Raw genomic sequence first — 18,530 nt, 5'->3', positions numbered from 1 at the left:
GTTTATACAGTATCAATATGAAATTTTAAATAAAAATTCGAAGTTCGTATCGTAAAAAAAAGAATAACATTTCATATTTTAATTTTTTCTTGAATAAAAAATTGTTATAATATTTCATATAAAAAAATATATTTCTTATATAAAAAAGCATTCGATATTCAAATTTTTACATCAAGGTTGTTCATATACTCCACTTACATGTCTCCCATATATATTTAAAGAGAGCGTTGCACAGCTAGGAGAAGGAAGGAACGAACGAAAGGTAGGAGACTTACCTTTCTCCTAAGATGTACGCTAGAAACTTGTTCCTTTCATTCCCTTGCAATGCACGCAACTAGCACGATCAAGTAATGAAGACGTGACAATCTTGCAGTTCGTTCGCGGGGAATTGTGCTTACGTGACGATAAATTGGTTCGTTTGATTACCTCGTGCATGTGGGGCCGACAGTGTTCGCCAATGAACGTGACATTTGCAGCTGAACATTAAACAGTTTACGTATAGTGCAGTGCACCCCGCGATACATGTGGCTTAAATGAAAAAGGAGTGATTCCGTTATTCGCGTGTACAAAAATGAGAAAGAAGATCAAGCAGGATACAAAAAACACAGAGAAACAAACGGACTTTACAGGTCAGTGGCTTTTTTCGAGAGGTGCAGTGCACCGACGATATTTTGTTTACTCTTGGTGAACCAATTTGTATACATGTGCCAGATATTTTGCTTTCATTCCTGCGAGATATAGTTCGTTTCCAAGCAGTATTATGTTTCTTGTTTCAGTCAGATAAGAATATTTGCGCAGTGTCGATCTCTTTTCTTGCAGAATTGGGAACCTCGAATTTCATAAGTTTAAGATCTTATAGATGGAATCGTTGTGAGATGCAGAGATAGTTTTAAATATGTAATTATTTAATGTAATATAGATAGCAGTATGAAGGTTAAGTTAGCGTAATTCTTTGACTTTAAAGTGGAAATTTACTATCTCCAGTTTTCGTCATGTTTAAATGTAGATACAGTTACATAATTTTGGTTCGTGACCAAAATTATTTGTATGTAGATTTATAGAATCATTACTATTATTAGTTCTCTCATGTAAAGGTCGCGTGATATTTTATCGAGATTATTTAAAGAATTTCAGAGGTGAAAGATCGTGATTATTAGATTATAGATGATTTCCTATATTAAAAAAAAAAAGAGTAAGCACTCGAACAAAAAAGAAAAAAGGTTTATCTTACATCGTTGGCCTCTCTTGTCTCTATGAAGTATGCGTAAATACATGTACAGGAAGGTTTCGTAATTCCTGACAAATCCAATTTATGATTTTTCTATCGATCGTGAGACTATACCATAGTTGATATAATAGTTTTTTTCTGTGATATAACCATTCTTTTTTCTCCGACTACTGAAGGTTTTGTGCTAAATATCAGAAATGTTACGTATTTAAATCATGAAATAAAATTTGGAATGATTCCATTAAATAATTATTAAAGATTATTATTACTACTATAATTATTACTTATTATATTATTATATTAATTTACTATCATATTCTTTATTTATTCATTTGTCTACAAGATAAATAATAAAAAAAAAAGAAAAGATCAATAGAAATATCAAATTTGGAAAGTTCAAAGATTATTTCTATTTGAATTTATATATGAATTTATAACTAATTTTCGAACCAATTATTACATATAATAATATTTAAAGACTGAATAGATATTTCCTCACTATGAATGACCAACGAAATCGATTTGATAACTTACTGTTAATGTAGAATATTAGCTATCGCCAAACATCACTTAACACGTTCAGCGTTTCTCGGAGGATTGCACGTTCCTTCTAAACATGCAGTAATTGACGAAAGTGCGAATAGAAACGGACGTCCTCGACTTACTTTTCTCGGTTGTTTAACTACGAATGCAATACATGTGCAACACGCGAGAAAATAGCTGAATTCTATTTCTTCTACGTTTTCATTGTTCAAATATTCAACTAACGTTGTTAAAACAGAAACAGAAACGACTAACTGTTAACTAGAGACTATATCGAAGAATTGTTCAGTGAAAGCAATTGTTTTCGCAATGTGCCGGTGACATAACCTCGATGATCTAACTTTCTACATACTATGCATGAGTAGAAAATCGAATTTATAAAGTAATGGTAAAATAATAATAATAAATAATAAAAGAAATAAGATATGACGAGATAATTTTCTTTTAAAAAGATAAAATAAATTTTGTTGTATGATTGATATCGACTATATAATATATTAGAAATTTTTTGATATATCATGAAAGAAGTTTTAATTATATATTCTTAATTCTTCTGAAATAAATTAATCCCGTAATATTATTTATATATTGCACTCAGTGTTTTATCCTTCTGTGATGGAATAAACGTCTATCGTTCGATTAGACTGAACTGCATTTTGAAGTCTGAACAAGTTGACAATTGCAAATAATTTCTTCGATGTTTCGCAACCTCTTATAATAGCTCCTCCGTGATCAATCAGACGGAAATAGATTTTATTCATTATATCATTCTGCAAGTTTCTCTGGTTTGTAAATCGATAGCTATTAGAAAATATTACTCGATAGAAATACAATATTTTTAGTTATATAGTTAATTGAAAAATTACATACGAAAGGATTTGGAACTAATTACAAAATTAGATAAAAGAACTGTGATCCTTTGTTTTATCCTTTTATCTTCTATGGTTGCATCTATGTATGATAAAATGTTAAAAAGCGGTAAAAATTAACCTATAACAGGGGTATTGGTGTTCGTAAGTATTCAGTATTACAGGATTATTTACTTACTTCAAGAGTTCTTTATCCTCGCGTTATTTAATTACATACGAAACTATGAGTCAGATAAAGCAGGTTATTCTAATTCTAAACGAAGAGAAACACTACCATGATTAATTCAGATAGAGGTATCTAATTCTAGACACCAATTATCATCGTATTTAATTATAGTACATTATATTTTACTGCTTGCTACTTCTATAAAATCAATACAAATCGACTAAAATACCTATTAAATACTTATTAAAATTTGGCCATAAAATGACCGATCTCTTATAGATTTGATCATAGGACAATCTCGAACACTTTCGAACAACCTTCAATTTACTTTATATGATATGTATCTAGAAGGCCATGTGGTAATCATTAGAAATCCTTGCATGGCATGATTGCATACTTTAAGTGAATTCGATTGATCTATTTCAGTTCAATTGAAGACTGTACTTGAACCGAATTTGTACTTTTAAAAAGTGAAAGGTTCGAAAGTACGGGAATTACTGGAATAATCCACCATGGTTAAATCAATTCGATAGTGACCTAATGATAATGGGCCTAATATGAGCAAGCACACCGTATTCGATTACGCCTCATTATGGGCATCTATCGATCTTCTTTATTCCTGTCACGTCTGCTGCACAGATGTACCCACTTTCGATGGCTCTGAATACCAAATGAATTCCGTTGTATCGAATCGTAAGATCACCCACACGATCTACGTTCTATGTGCGTGCGCTTGTTTTACAAAATCGGTCCGTTGTAAATTTTTTGTCAAACAATGATCGAATCACGAAACAACTTCATTTTTACGAAGATTTGTTGTCATTCGTAATACGGTAGAATTGGGATTTATCAGATTCAATGCTAGTTTGTTACAAGCAATCCGTTACAAAGTATGACATAGTATTTAATGGTATTTTAAGATACTTCGGTAGTTAATTTATTTTAGTTAATCGGATTTTGGAAATTTCAGTTTCCTGGAATTCTCTAAATTTTAGACTCATCGAAAGATTCTAGGAATCATCTAGGTTCTGAGGATATCGAGGACTTCAGAAGAATTTAAAGACGGTGAGTCTCAAGGACTTTCAAGAGTTTGGAATGTTCCTATAGTATGTGTATTAATATCCGTATTAGGAATTCGAGGTCAGAAATTCAGCACCCAAAAGAAAGATTCAAGAATCAGAATTCGAGAGCAAAATTCTTGGTTCTGCATTCTGAACTCCAGACCTTTATTTTTCAGTCCGGTATAGCGCTTCGCAAATATTCTACATTTCTTCATTATTATTTATATAACTAATTTTTTAATGCATTAACAAGTCATCCTGTACATTAACATTAACAATCCTATAACAAGTCATAAATTTAAAACATTGAAAAGTATTTCGATCGATGAAAATGAAAAGAACTTTTCATTATTGAAATAACAAATGTCATAAGCCTGCGTCTGCATTTAGATGCGGAATCGAAGCTGCAGACGCTCCTCAAAGATGGAGCAAGCACTTTCATGGACTTTGAATGGCTACAACCAGAATTACCGTCGTTCTTCGACGAAAAAAAGTTTCTCCTCGGACAGCAGATGTTTTATAACAACGCTTTCACCATGATGATTGCCAAACTATGTGGATTATTATCTTTATTCGCTGTACCGTCGATCAAGGACGTTTTAATATTCACCAGACGGAGTGGTACACCGTGTGCTGCCTTTCGCAGATACGTATCCACCATTCTACATAATTGGGTTTGGTATGGAAAAAGAGCTGGCATAGAAAAAGAGTAAGTACACCTAACAATGGTTATTTAAAGATCAGACGAGAGTAACATAAATATTTTCTTTTCCATTTTATAAACACTTTTCAGTAATTGCAGAAACAAAAAATCTGGTTTTTAACTGGGCAGCAATTTATCTACTAAAGAAGTCTTAACTTATTCATATAAGATACCTGGAACAGTGTCAAAAAATATTCAAAAATGATAAATGAAAAGTAAATCATTTTCCTGCGAACCAGTAACTTACTAATTCAATTCCTCGGAAACGCGAGGCGTGTTAAGAATACCGTTTTCTTTAAATAAGTTTCTATTCTTATCATTTGTCGCTATCTATAACAGTAACACTTCCAACGCGTGTTGACCATTGTTTATCATTAAATTGGCGCTTTGAAACATCTATAGTAACGTATTCAACATCGTGTCGAAACGTTGATTTTTTTACGAATTCTGACAAAGTGTCCTGTGTACGAAAATATGAAAGAGGGGAAAATCCATCGGGTACTCGTCGTTCATTGACATTCAAGGAATCATCGAACGCGTGCAGCGCCGGTATTTTAATCGATTTATCTTGCCGGATATATATTCCTGTGTAGACGAACGAACGGAATAATTTCGTGTCTGGGAAAGTCCAAGATATTCAACACGAGTATCATACATATTTTTTCAATAAAACCCAACCATATAAAATATATGCGTATAGAATAGAATAGTCGAATATCAAATGGAAGATTCGATCGTAGGATTCGACTTAAATAGACCGTAACGTAAGCGTAAATAAGAGAAAATAAAGAAAGAGAAATAGAGAGAAAAATAAAAGGATTTAAACTAGGTAGATTTGTTTGGTATGAAATATTAAGAAAGATTGCTAGATCGATAAATTAAAGACGAATTAAACACAAATTTTGAGTTCATTCTGAATAAGATCTTTTATAAGAATAATTTTTTTGCTTTTTCTCTTTCTTGTTTTGCAGATTTCTCGAATCGCTGAAAATCGTACGGAAAAAACACTGCGTAGCGTTTCGAAGAAGTTCAGAGGCGGGGCTGAACAGAGTCTCGCAACTGGATATGGCATTGGCTCAATTTGGATTCATGGGTTTCACCCTCCTGGCTGGTGACTATCTTGGGGTGAATAACAGTTCCGAGGAACTGGAAGGACTGATTCACTTTTGGAGAGTCATTGGCAACATGCTGGGCATGGAAGACAAGTTTGTAATCCAAACACGAATACTTCTTTCCTTTCAAAATCTTAAAATTAATTTCAATTAAAATTTCTTTTCCAAAGTAACGAAGAGAATTTATGTAAGTTCAACATTTAATAGCTATAGTAGTAATAATAGAAATAGTTAGAATGTGGATATTTATGCAAACTTATAATTACATAAAAATTTACAGAGAAATGAATGTAAATAAAAATGTTCTTTTCACTAAATTATATTTATATTTCACAATTATATTGTAAAGAACACTTTGCATATTTTGTATATTTTTATATACATATTACATGCACTTCTAAAAATTTTAAATTTTCCATAAATGTATAAATTTAATAATAAATTATGAATTGTTGAAGTGGATGTGAGAAGGGTAAAGAATTTTCTATGTAAATAATAAGGAGAATGCTCTACATAAGTAATAGAGCTAAGATCTTCTACATGTATAAATAATAAGGATAGAATTTTCTATGTAAATAATTAAATACATCTATCCATAGATACAATCTTTGCACCGGAAGCGTGGAAGAGACACGGGCTCTTTGTAGAGGACTTCTGGACGAGGTTTTTCTCCCCTCACTCGCCAGTGGTAGCAAAGATTTCGAAGAGATGAGTCGTATTTTAATAGAATCCCTATGGCCGGTGAATCCTTATATGGATTCGAATGCTTTCATTGAATTCACATTCATTCTAGCCTCCACTGCCGCAACGAATAATAATCACTCGTTAAAAATAGGTAAATCTTCTACTATATAGACGTAAATTGAACTTAGCGTATATGCAAAAAGATAATATTTTTAGATTCATCAAGGATGTCGTGGTACGGTAGATTTATCTTGAATGTTCAACTAATTACACACAAATACCTATTACCAACTACGTATTGGTGGTCCCGATTCTTCAGGGCGTTCTTCAACAGCCAAATGCGATTGGCCATCTATTTAACGGAAAATTTACCGTTTCTGGCGTTCTGGAGTTATGGTATAAAACACTCTTACGTCAATATATACAAATACCGCGTCGTCTGACCTTAAATGTGGTAATTGTCTTATAAAATAATCAAAGAGTAATTTTCATCGAAAGTGTACATAATCTGACGTAAAATGATTCTACAAACGTATAATGTATTCTTAATAACTTATAATCATTGCAGTATATGTATTTAGGATATGTTTCACAGTATTTTTAGACTCGTAACATGTTCGCAGGTTACTACTGCGGTTCTCGGATTTTTATGTTTTCGTTTTATTCTTTTTTTTTTAACAAACAATGAGATTTTTAATATCTTAAGAGAAATTGTAGTGGATAATGAAGATATTACTTCCCTGTAATTTAAGAAATTTGTTAGTAACAAGAAACAGAGTCGTGTCTAATATGAATCAAAAAATCTAACAGGGTTAAGGTCGATTTAAGTCGAAGCTCAATTTAGAAAATAAGCGATATATAATAATAAGATTAAATAGCGCTGTGTTTAATGTAATTGTTTCGGTACCTGCAAAGAAAAGATTTATTACATTTATTACATGTATACTTAAAACGTAGTTCTTATCACCGTATTTATAATTTTATAACTTTATATTAACTACTTAATGTAAATATAGATACAGTAAGCGACAAGTTAAAATTAAAGGAACGCTATCTGTCTTTATATTAATAAATTGATTGAATGAAAGTGTGACGTGTGAAGTTGGTTTCAGACGAAAGACAATGACCCATCGAGCGTGCATCATACCCGCTTACACGAAAACCTTAAAAACTGTGTAATATTTCCACGCAACGTATTGTAATTTTAGTCAAGTCTGCCTTATCTCTCGCATCATGGCGTCTGGTAAGTGTTCCTTCTTCAGGCGAGACTACAACAATACTTTCGCACAGATCGTAAATCTGTCGTTTAACCAGTATTTCATTCGAGATGTTTCTTCATCGTTTATTTTCTTTACAAACAGATATTCTTGGTAAATATGAATATCTAATTAAAAGATTATCAGTAATCGAATCTCAGATCGGTGTATCTCGAGCGACTTGAGCAAGTGCACGAGTAAAACTTACGTCCAGAGACAATTAACCTTGGATGCTATCCACGACACTAAAATAAACACGATGATTGAACAGATGTATAACTCGTTGGATAAAATATGCTTGCGATTCTATCGACAGTAGTATGAGACGTTGCCTTTCTATTTGCTAGATTCTTTAACTCGTTAAGAAGGTACTCTGATTTAGAATGCCATCTTTTACATATTTTTAAAGATTTTTTTGTATTATTTCTTGCACGCATATTTATTAACGCTTGAAAAATATTCAACGTCTTTTTCAAGTGAAAATAATCATTATTAATTATTAGTTATTAGTTACTAGATATTAGTTATCAATTATCTGTCATTACATGCAAGCATTGGAATAGTTGATCAGAATTGCATAAATGCAAAGGTATTGAAGGACGTAAACAAAGTAATTTAGATATCGTTTTGCCAGTATAGAACAAACACAGTAGAATAATAGTGTATGTTAAATGAGAAGCATGTCAAGTGTAATCTAAGAATTTTAAGCGTGTTTATAATATAACGATCTTTTTAGGTTCTTAAGCCCCTCAAATGCTTTTATACGAGTAAATTGTATGGAATTTCGGTTCCAATTTTTCCATGGAACTGCGCCAATAGAAAGTCGAAACTCGTCACGTGATTTCAAATCTCGACCCGAATAATTGCGCTCGAACCTCAGGGAATTGTTTCTTTTTCTTTGGTAACTTCCTGTTGGTATCATCCTCGATGAACGTGCATAACGATGATAATACGACGTCGCGTGTCGCCGGCAATTTTACGTTTTATGATTTACAAAATTGAAAGATAAACAGTAGTTTGCATATTTCTTAACAATTTTACGGACAACATTTTCCTTATTTTTAGAATGACAGAATAATTGAGATTCCTTTTATTCGAGTGACTCTATTATTCAGAAAGATGTAGCCTTCTTTCGACAGTTTCGATATTCTGTTAGGTTGATGCATATGAAATATCGTTTCCTCCAAATTTTCTACCGACGTATTAAGGTAGAAGAAATTTACTATAAATCGTATACGTAGGTATATTGAATGTTAAGGATCTGCAAAATTTCTAATAAAAACATAAGAATTTAACGATTAATCATCAACAGGTCGATTCTACAAATGTTTGACCTGTAGAATCTTCGCTTCTAATTCTTATAAATCTAAAATAATGAAATCAATTATTATTTAGAAAAATGCATTGAATCACGTGAAAAGTTTTTGTTTTCGTTAGACGCGTGATCTTTTAAAAAAATTACGTTAGAATTTTATTTAAGAAAACAAAGATTTCATACGTATCAACATGGAGTTATCCAACAAGTATAGGAGGTTGTTTCATTTTAATATAAACTGGTAATTCTAGAAGACATTTACAGATAAACCGACGAAGATTCACTGAATGAAAAATATAGAATAGCACGTTAAGATTGTTGAATGTCGAGCAACGAGTGCAGCCGGAAGAGCAACGTAGTATTTAAGAAAAATGCAAGAATTCCATGCAACTGTGGATGGGAAGTGAGATTCGGTTACGGTGTCGCGGTTACATTGGCCATCTTCGAGGCTAAACGTTTTTTCATGTTGATCCTGGAGATATTTGCCGAATGGCAAATCATTCGATTCGCAGGTGGTCTACGACCAGTCATATTTACGTTAATAAACGTCAGCTTGGGTTTACCGACTGCTCTAATCACTGTCCGCAGTATACGATCGTAAGTATTTTATCATAACATTATACAAATCTCGTACATAAATAATTTAACGGATTCTATAATAATCGAATTGCAGAGAATTGCATAAAAACCTCGTACAAATTTAAATTAGTATATGCAATCTGTATTTTAAGCCAAACTTTTTTTACTGTTTTGCACTTTCTAAAAATCTTACGTCATCTCAAGTCTTACGTTATACATGGTTGTAATAGTATATTATACATACAGAATTTGTGAATAAGCTTTCATCAATTTTATATCCATTATTTCTTCTTTTAGACGAAAAGTACCACGCTGCTGCGCGGAAACAAGACGAACGCTAAAATGCTTGTTAATAGTGATCGCGATATGCGCCATAATGAACGCGGCTACTCTGGTCTCCATAGGATATCACATGAACGTCAGACAAGAAACGTTAATCGACATTTTCAACAATTCGATGCAATTGTACGTGAGTGCATCGTCTTACAAGTACGCGCTCGACGAGATACAATTCATCTTTCAATGCTGTGGCCATTCCTCCTACACAGATTGGTTTCTCTTTGACTGGCAGGTGAATCCACCATTCAAAAATGGTAACTCAAAGCACGGTATAACAAGTGTGAACAGAATAGTTTAAGAATATTGAATAACGTAAATAGTATGAGAAAAATATTCCACGATCAGGGAGTAGACTATGCTTCGCGAGATGAAATGGCTGTACAAAGTCCAGTATCTGATGAAAGATACAGAGACCGAAGTGTCCCGTTTAGCTGCTGTAATTTACGTGCAATGACACCGTGCGAACACACGGAGATCTCGGAGACTGACGTGAAAACCATAAATACGAATGGCTGCGTCGAAGTCGTTACACCTGTCATCCTTAGGATCGTCATCGTCGCTTACGTCATGACCAGCACGCTTGTAATCATTCAGATCTTCTTAGCCTTCTTAATTACAAAGGTAGTTTTAATTACAGTATAAACTTCTGTTGTTACCGCAGTATGTTACCGGATGTTTATGCAAATTCGTAAATACCTTTGCAAAAATTGATAAAGAAGTGAAACTTGAATAAAAGAAAGTATATCTTAGCATTTGTATTTTGTAATATGTATTTTATATCTCGTTCATTTTATTTTTTTGTATTTTATATAATCTGTTCTTTGTCCATTTTACTCTTTGTATTTTATGTACCTTCTCTTCGTCCATCTAATTGGTATTATATTATGACAGTTGTTGCGTTAACCATTTCCCACTAGATATTACATATAAGTATGTAAATTATGTATGTAAAGTACGTAGTTAAAGTAAACTTACATTTCACTACGTTATGCTTTCCTTATAAAAACCTTGGGAAAAAAGGTTCCTATCATTAATCGATAAAATGTAATTTTTTCCATTGTCTAAAGAAAATTCAACGAAGAATTAGTTGTAAGAGCTAACAGAGTTCTCTGATAGACTCAATGACAATCTATTTACTTTATATGACGAAATATTCAATGACAAAGACATACAGTGTCAACAGTGAGCTGCAACTGGATTTTTAATTTGCTCAATTAGATCTCTTGGATCTTTCCTTTAGATCATACGGAAACTTTTATGCGGAACGTGTCTCACGTACCATTTTCCAAAAACCTTCGCCAATGAGTCCACCAGCGCATCATTAGATGCTACAAGGTAAAGTTCAATTAAAAAGATAAATTTCATCATTTTTGTAACGTTCGCGTATTAATACGATATAAAATTCTGTATTCCCAATAATACAATTCTTCTTAATAAAATAACACCGTTTAATAATAAATTAATGCTATAAAAACCTGTAAGAAAAGATGTAGCCCAATCCACTTTTGCTGTTGATGCTTAATTTCATTTTTCTATTATTCAGTTCGGAAGCAGATGGACGAGATCCCAGCACATCTTCCTCAAACTGGGAACAGCAACCGAAATCTACAAAGAAACGCCATAAACGTATACGAAGCAGCAAACGCATGCCATCGAACAAAAATACTTATCCAAGAAATAAAAGCAACTCCAAAGACGATTCTACTTCCTCGTCGCCATTCGACTCTTCGCGTGGGACCAAATACTCCAGTCGTATGTCTAGAATCCTCGATGCCGCTAGAATCAGACCAAGTACTCACGAGGAGCACACGATATTCAAGAAACGATTGCGCGACGATGGAACGCGTTGAACAAACGAACTACCTATCATTCGCAGTGTTTATTCCATCCGTCGTACAAATCAAATCACGTCACTGCTGATGTTTTACGAGCGTTTAGCTACATATATTCGCGTCTAAAAAAAGCATGAGCGGGTTAAACATGGAATAAACTCGCGTTCTCGAAGAATCGGAATAGGTATAAAGATCATTTCCTGGAGGAACAGCTGGTAAAAGCACTGCAAAACGAGGAGGATCTTGTCGATGTCTGAAAACAGAATCTTCTGTCGAAGATATTCGAAGAAAACTCGGGGAAATTTAATCGGAAGACGGGCTACAATTTTGGAAATTATTGGATGAAGAAATAGGAAGAGAGCTGTTAAGAGGTAGCTAATTATTATGTATATATAAGAAAATAAAATTCACTCCATGTTATAAGAAAAATGATAATAAACGCGTGGAAGAGGCGTTAAGACACTAAGAGGCTAACTATGCGTCTTCGATAACGATGAAACACAAATTCCGTGAAGAATATTCAAAGAAAATTCAGCGAAATTCGTTCGAGAGACGAGATGGAATTTTTTCGATATTGGAAACAGAAACACGAAGAAGAATGATGATAAACACGTGGAAACGGCGTTAAGACACGGCTAACTACGCGTCTTCGATAACAATGAAATACAAATTATAATGATTAGAAGTAAGCGACGACAGCGAAGAAGACACGCGTGGTGGGGATCGACGAATCTTGCGTTTAGTAACACAAGATCGTCTACTGGAGTGCAGTACGATTCAAAGCACCGTGGAAGGCGCATTGGTAAAGTCGCTAATCCTAAGTTCCATATAGATATAGTCGCACTACTTTGTGTCTTTAACGAAACGACTCGTATCAGGTTTGTAAAATTCTGTCTCACAGATTTTGCATACGTAGGATTTCATTTAATACCTAGGATTAATTTGGTAAGACGTAGAGCATAATATTGTATAAGTCAGGCTTGGAATCTTTTGTAAATGTGTAGAGAGTCAAAAAAGAAGCTTATCAAGGATCGCTTGATTTTTTAAATTCTTGAAACCAATCGGAGATCAAATACGTAATTACGATTCTCGGAATTGATGGTATTTTCACATTTTTGTGATAAAAAATTCAATTGAGTTTATCATTTCCGAAATACATCGGATAACATTTCTTCATTCTAAATTCCAATATTCCGAATATAATACATACATACAATAATACTTTATAGTGTAAATGAAAGTACCGAAACGTATGTATGTTACGATATTAAGATGTAAATAAAGTTAGAATTATACAAATAAAAGCAAAAAGTCCCTCCAAATTGATTCGTGTCTCATTCGATGCGAGCGCGCGAATATCTGAACGCTCCCCACTCTCACGTTCGACGAACTTCGTGAGCGTTCGAGCGCACTTCGGTTCCCACTAGAGCTGTTCGTGATTCTCCGCCCCATTTCGGCCACGCTCGCACCATACAGGCGCGCGCGTCGGTTAGTTGCGAACGCTGTCGGTTCAGTTGAGAAGCGTTAGCTTGCTAGTGGTGATCGTTACGATTATTACGTTCTTTGTTAGTAGTCGGTTATCCGCCACTCTGTCGATATCATAGCATGTGCCCACCAGTTCACAGTCACGTATACGTCTACCTGCCGCACCACCAGCCCCATAATAAACTCGTCTCTTACGGCTACCGTTAGGGTTGCCGTGACACTGTGTCTGTTTTGTGTTCTTTCCTTCTTAAAAAAAAACCGGTAACGCCATCGTTTACATTCGCGAGCTGTCCTTTCTTCCGGAGAATGTCCAGGCTATAACTTAAGAAATCTTCATCGGTGTGCATAGTGATAGCATGATTTTTTCTTGGATATTCTAGTGAATTTGTTCCAAATTGTGGCATTCGGTGGGTGGGTTCGCACGTGGTTGAATGATCGGCATACATGCGTTAAGCACGACCCACGTATTTTCCGTCCGTATAGTGGTGCTAGTTGATCGAACCTAAGCGGCGCGATCACACACAAGAGATCAACGAGAAAGAAAGAGAAGAGTTACAGGGGGAAGAAAAGGGCGGCACACGCACGAAAAAAGAAGCGATCGAGTGAACGGAACAGAGAGAAAGATCGGGGACAAGATACGAAATTGCGAGGGCAGCCGAAGACCGTGAGACGAAGAGAGAAACTAGTTAAGGAGTAAAATAGAAAGAGACAGCAACAGAAATCTCATTTCGACCGAGTAACTAGCCACAAGCAAGATGAGCTGCTGCACGAGTGCTCCGATTGTAACCCAAACCTGTGAGACTCTTCTGAGCAAGTGCGAAGTGCCGATCATCGACCTCGCTCACATGGGTAAGTGTTCGTTGTTCTATTCGAATTTTTTCACTTGTTCAGCGTTAACGCTGTGGCGAGCGGATTATGGATGAATATTACTGAATCGTTTGATGCCCATATGCCTTTAACAGTAAATGTTTGTAGTATTTAGGTAAATGGTATGTTAAATAAGGTTAGAAATGTTATAGTTAGGAATTTTATGGGAAAGTTGTGTGTATTTATTCATTATAACTTTGTTATATATTTAGTATAAAGTAACGGAACCTGTGAAATTATATAGGTATAGAGATAGTACTATATGATGAAAATTATGCAACTGTGAAACATTATAAAAGCTGTATCGTATAACCAACAGTTTTAGAAGCTATGAAACTATTAAGGATATAAACGTGCGATTAACCGAATTTTCAAAAATTTGTAGAATGACCCAGCCATCTAATCGCGGGGGTTAAAATATCTTATCTTCATTGAAATATCAAATGTATATTCTCATTCGTAGCCCAGTATTAATGTATAACTCGCAAGAAAAGGAATGTAATTGCGACGATACTATTGTAGGACGATAATATTAATCAAAATAATTCGCATGAAAGTTTCATTTATGATAATTTGCAAGGGTTAAACAAAAATCCATTAAAGAAGAAAGAAAGATGTCACGCATCGCAAACTGTAGCAACTCGGAACATAGGTCAAACTGGCAAAATTAGCTGCAGTAAAATCGACGTAGTTCAAAATTAACCGCGATACAAAGGCACGTGGCAATGCGCGACGTGATACATTATTTGCCCCCAACGCTCTTAATGATTAACCGTTTCATTCGCTATGATGACTTCACGCAAAAGTTCATGGTTACATTGGTTGCCGATTAATCCACCGTATAACCAAAGAGAAAGACTCGACTGTAAAATAGAGAATATACGCGTAAACATTTTTTCCTTTTTCTTAGCCAAGAAAACAGGTTTTTTAGAGTCGTTAACCCTGCTACGTCTTTTATGTCATTTTTTAGTCAATCGTGTTCTTCTTTCGTCATTTTGAATATTAAAAAATATAGGAAGTTTGAATCACGAAGTTGAATACACGAGATTTTTCGCCCTAAATTTTGATTCGCCTATTCGAAATCTTTCTATCTATTTGAATGAGATTGGATATTAATGGATATAATACAAATTTTAAAGATGGTGGAGAAATTACTCTGTCGGTAACTTGAAAGCCCACGAAAATAATATTGCACAATAGCTTAATTAAATGCAATTTGGGTAGAAAAGATGTAAAAGTAAGTGTGAATAAATTGCAAGCGTTTCAGTTTAGACCTGTATTATAATTTCAAATTTTGGTCTCATGTTTAAAAGCTCTTTATCATTTCTTTAAATATTACAGTAGCCATTTTCAGTTTCATTGCAGGCGGTTTCTGAAGTGTATTTGACATAGTTTGAAGATGTATTCACATCATTATGACAGAAAATTTCCTAAACTTTTTCAATTACTTGTAAATATTAATAGAAATGTAATTGGTATTCTAAATTACATACAGTCAAATAAATTCCCCAATGTAAATTTATATTTTATTTTGAGTCCATAGATACAAAAGAAAGGAATGAATTAGGATTAAATTACAACGGTAAATAAACTAATTAGTTCACTACTTTTAGAAAACTCATTTAAAAACAAAATGGAGTCACATAATACCATCTTCTCGTATTATACCACAAGGAAACAGTAAATAATACATACTATGTTTGTATTGTAACGGTTGATTTTATACGTTACCGAATGATATGCTATAAATACGTGTACTTTTCTAAATATATAACGTCGGGATCTAAAATCGTTGGCCTTTCACATGTATTTTTAAACTGGATCGTTTTCTCACGTGGAAAACGTGATCGCCTTGTGGCATGAATAATGTTCTGTGGAAGGTTCAATGTAAAGAGTAAAGAATTTTAGAGATTCAAAGGGTGACGCTTTTACGGTTGCTTGGCAACGAGGCCAGGCAACTGGCCAGACAGACAAGCAAACCAACAAGCTTCGCTTCGTTCAGTCAGAGGCGCCTACCTCAGGCCCGACGATCCGTTGAGGTCATAGCCCAGAGCCCGTCTGACAAAGAAGGGCCCCTCCCTTGGCGCCCTCCTCGATTCATATAGGGTGTCTTGTATACATTTTCTGTCTGTATTTGAAGCACTTTATTTGAAACATGTTATTATCTACTTTAATATAAAATTTAATTTAATATAAAAATTATTGTATATCAAAATACCATTTAAAAAATGTAGAATATAATTTATTACTCTCAGGAATAATTCAGATATTTTTATAAAAGATTTTTTTTAGTACTTATTACGTTATATCTACTCTTATCAATATAAGAATTATGGTGTATTCAAATTTGATTAAAAAGTATATAAGATGTAATATATCACTCTCAGCAATAATTTAAATGTTTTTATAAGAAAATTTAATATAATTTTAATATAAACCGTGAAATAGAATAATGTAATATTGTTTGCATAAATTTCTTACTTTCATTTTCTCTTTGAATTTTATTTTCATATTATTTTTTATTAGAGGAAATTGATTTAAGTACAATAATGATTCATAATTAAATTAGAACAATTGTGATTTCAATCACACATTATCTTTATCTTTTCTTATCCATTTAGCTATCTAATTGATTGCAAATGAAAGCAGATAAAAGTAAGAACATAGTTAACATAGTTCAATACATAACAATTATAAACAATTTTTTATCGTAAATTTGCTTACGTAGATCAATGGTTGTTTCATTTAATATCACTTTCTACTGCATGATGTTTCGATTCTTTTATGTTCGAGGACTAAAACGATAGTCAAACAGCTCGACTGCAGCATGTTCAAACAACTCATTCAGTCGCTAATATTGATAAACCACACTGACGCTTGTGCAACCATTTCGTCGACAAATACAATATTGACAGTATTTGTGGAAGAATAATTATTCATTATATATTATTAGATCCTCTAACATCTTAAACAGTAGTTGGCATTCTGACAAAGATAATATTAAACTCATTGATTTTTATATAATACTATATAGATTAGGTTCACCAAAAGGCCACTTTTGTTAAATTTACAATACGACATCTGCTGCATTGAAATGGTATTTATTATCGTTTCGGATATTTTTAATGTATTATAACTTCTAGATTGTAGATATTTATATAATTATCAGAAATTTAAGTATTGAAAAATCCAAAATACGTATGGAAGAATATACGAAATATCCAGCAAAGTACCCATTGTAATATTTAGATAAATAGATTTCTATTTGCCTCCTATTTCTTTATTGCATTTATAAAAATAAATTGACAGTGATATGCAAAAAATCTATATAAAATTACATTTTAATATTACCATTTATTACCGTAACAGAATAGAACAAAAAGTATCGAATGACGTATCGAACACAGGCAATAAGCAAATGTATAGTTTACATTCAATATGAAATGAAAACCGCACGAACTTATGAACCTAACCTAATAGGTTCTCAGGGTTGTATGGATATGTTATACTGATCATAGAGCTTCCTTGTCGATCAATACAAAAAACGTATAAATACTCGTACAACTCGAATAAAACATCTCGCGTGCCTCTTCGTGATTGTAAATGTGTTGGATAATGATTTAAGTGTTCCCTACAGTGAACGTCGTCGAGAATAATGGATTGGCGTGCGCGGTGTAAACGAAAAGATAGCCGCGTTTGAATTTGCGACCCAAGCCACGAAACGTTTCACCGTTTCTCGTTCTGTCCTTCTCTGCCTTCGATTCGGTTCAGTTGAATCGTTTCGTTGCTCCTTCTTCGTTTGTGTATATGTATGTATTTCATGTCTGGGCGGCAGGCCAACGACTCGTGTACAGTATTACTGGCGTCAACAGAAAGAGACAAGGGACAGAGTATCGTTTCAAAAGTGTTTCTCGATCGAGATCGCAATCGGCACGGAAATATCGTTGTAACGGTCACTCGATAATCATCGATTATGTAAATGATGACGAAGTGTATGTAGTTAATTGAAATTCCTCAGTGATCCCCCTTAGTCATCATTGATCTCTTTGTGTCTGGTAATATCATAATATAGATATGTATGTTATGTATAACAAAGCCGTATTAACTAGCCGTCGCTATCCCCACAAGAATCCTTTCGCACAATGATTTATTAGCTGATAATATTAGTCGATTGACGACTTGCATATGAATTATAGGGTATTTCCTTCTCTTTTACAATTTCATCATTCTTTGTTAAATAAAATAATTAAATTATTTTCAGATAGAGTAATTTCATGATTTTTTATAAAAATTTAGTTAAATTTATTATAAACTTGTTACTATTGTGCAGGAGAACGTTGTAAATCTAAAATAAACAAGTGTATCAGGTATCTGTATCTCACTTGGTTTCAATGGCGAAGAAAGATACTCAAAATTACCTGGAAATATATCTTCCTTGATAATCAACTAGATAAAATCCTAACCAACGGTCTGTTAATGGAGCACCTTAAC

General features: G+C 33.6%; 1 protein-coding gene and 1 long non-coding RNA gene across 9 annotated transcripts in view; one reads left to right on the top strand and one right to left on the bottom strand.

Moving 5' to 3' along the window:
* The first annotated feature begins 265 nt into the window (after positions 1-265).
* Positions 266-18,530, top strand: part of LOC100643158 (proline hydroxylase buaE) — a 44,262-nt gene continuing 25,997 nt past the window's right edge. For 3 of the 7 annotated variants that reach the window (XM_003395449.4, XM_003395450.4, XM_012308517.3), the window contains exons 1-2: positions 12,322-12,565; positions 13,553-14,021. In XM_003395449.4, coding sequence (XP_003395497.1) covers positions 13,928-14,021 — 94 coding nt within the window. In that variant the 5' untranslated portion in view covers positions 12,322-12,565; positions 13,553-13,927. Of the gene's footprint in view, positions 630-2,345; positions 3,872-4,257; positions 4,577-5,541; positions 5,776-6,281; positions 6,518-6,582; positions 9,535-9,813; positions 10,477-11,095; positions 11,191-11,398; positions 12,566-13,552; positions 14,022-18,530 lie in introns of those variants that run through there. The other 4 variants (XR_007224138.1, XR_007224139.1, XR_007224137.1 and 1 more) reach the window with 4 other exon arrangements.
* On the bottom strand, positions 10,323-11,473 carry LOC110119324. Of its 2 annotated transcripts, none has more exons than XR_002307722.2 (5): positions 11,331-11,473; positions 10,993-11,183; positions 10,831-10,916; positions 10,552-10,768; positions 10,323-10,463 (listed from the first exon to the last, which is right to left on the bottom strand). It is a non-coding gene; the product is annotated as an uncharacterized LOC110119324 (long non-coding RNA). The 2 variants fall into 2 exon arrangements; XR_007224140.1 differs by having other exon boundaries at positions 10,339-10,460.

This window comes from Bombus terrestris, chromosome 5, assembly GCF_910591885.1.
Source record: "Bombus terrestris chromosome 5, iyBomTerr1.2, whole genome shotgun sequence".
NCBI lineage: Eukaryota > Metazoa > Arthropoda > Insecta > Hymenoptera > Apidae > Bombus > Bombus terrestris.
Note: the sequence above shows the minus strand (reverse complement) of the source record. Positions and strands in the feature narration are given on the sequence as shown.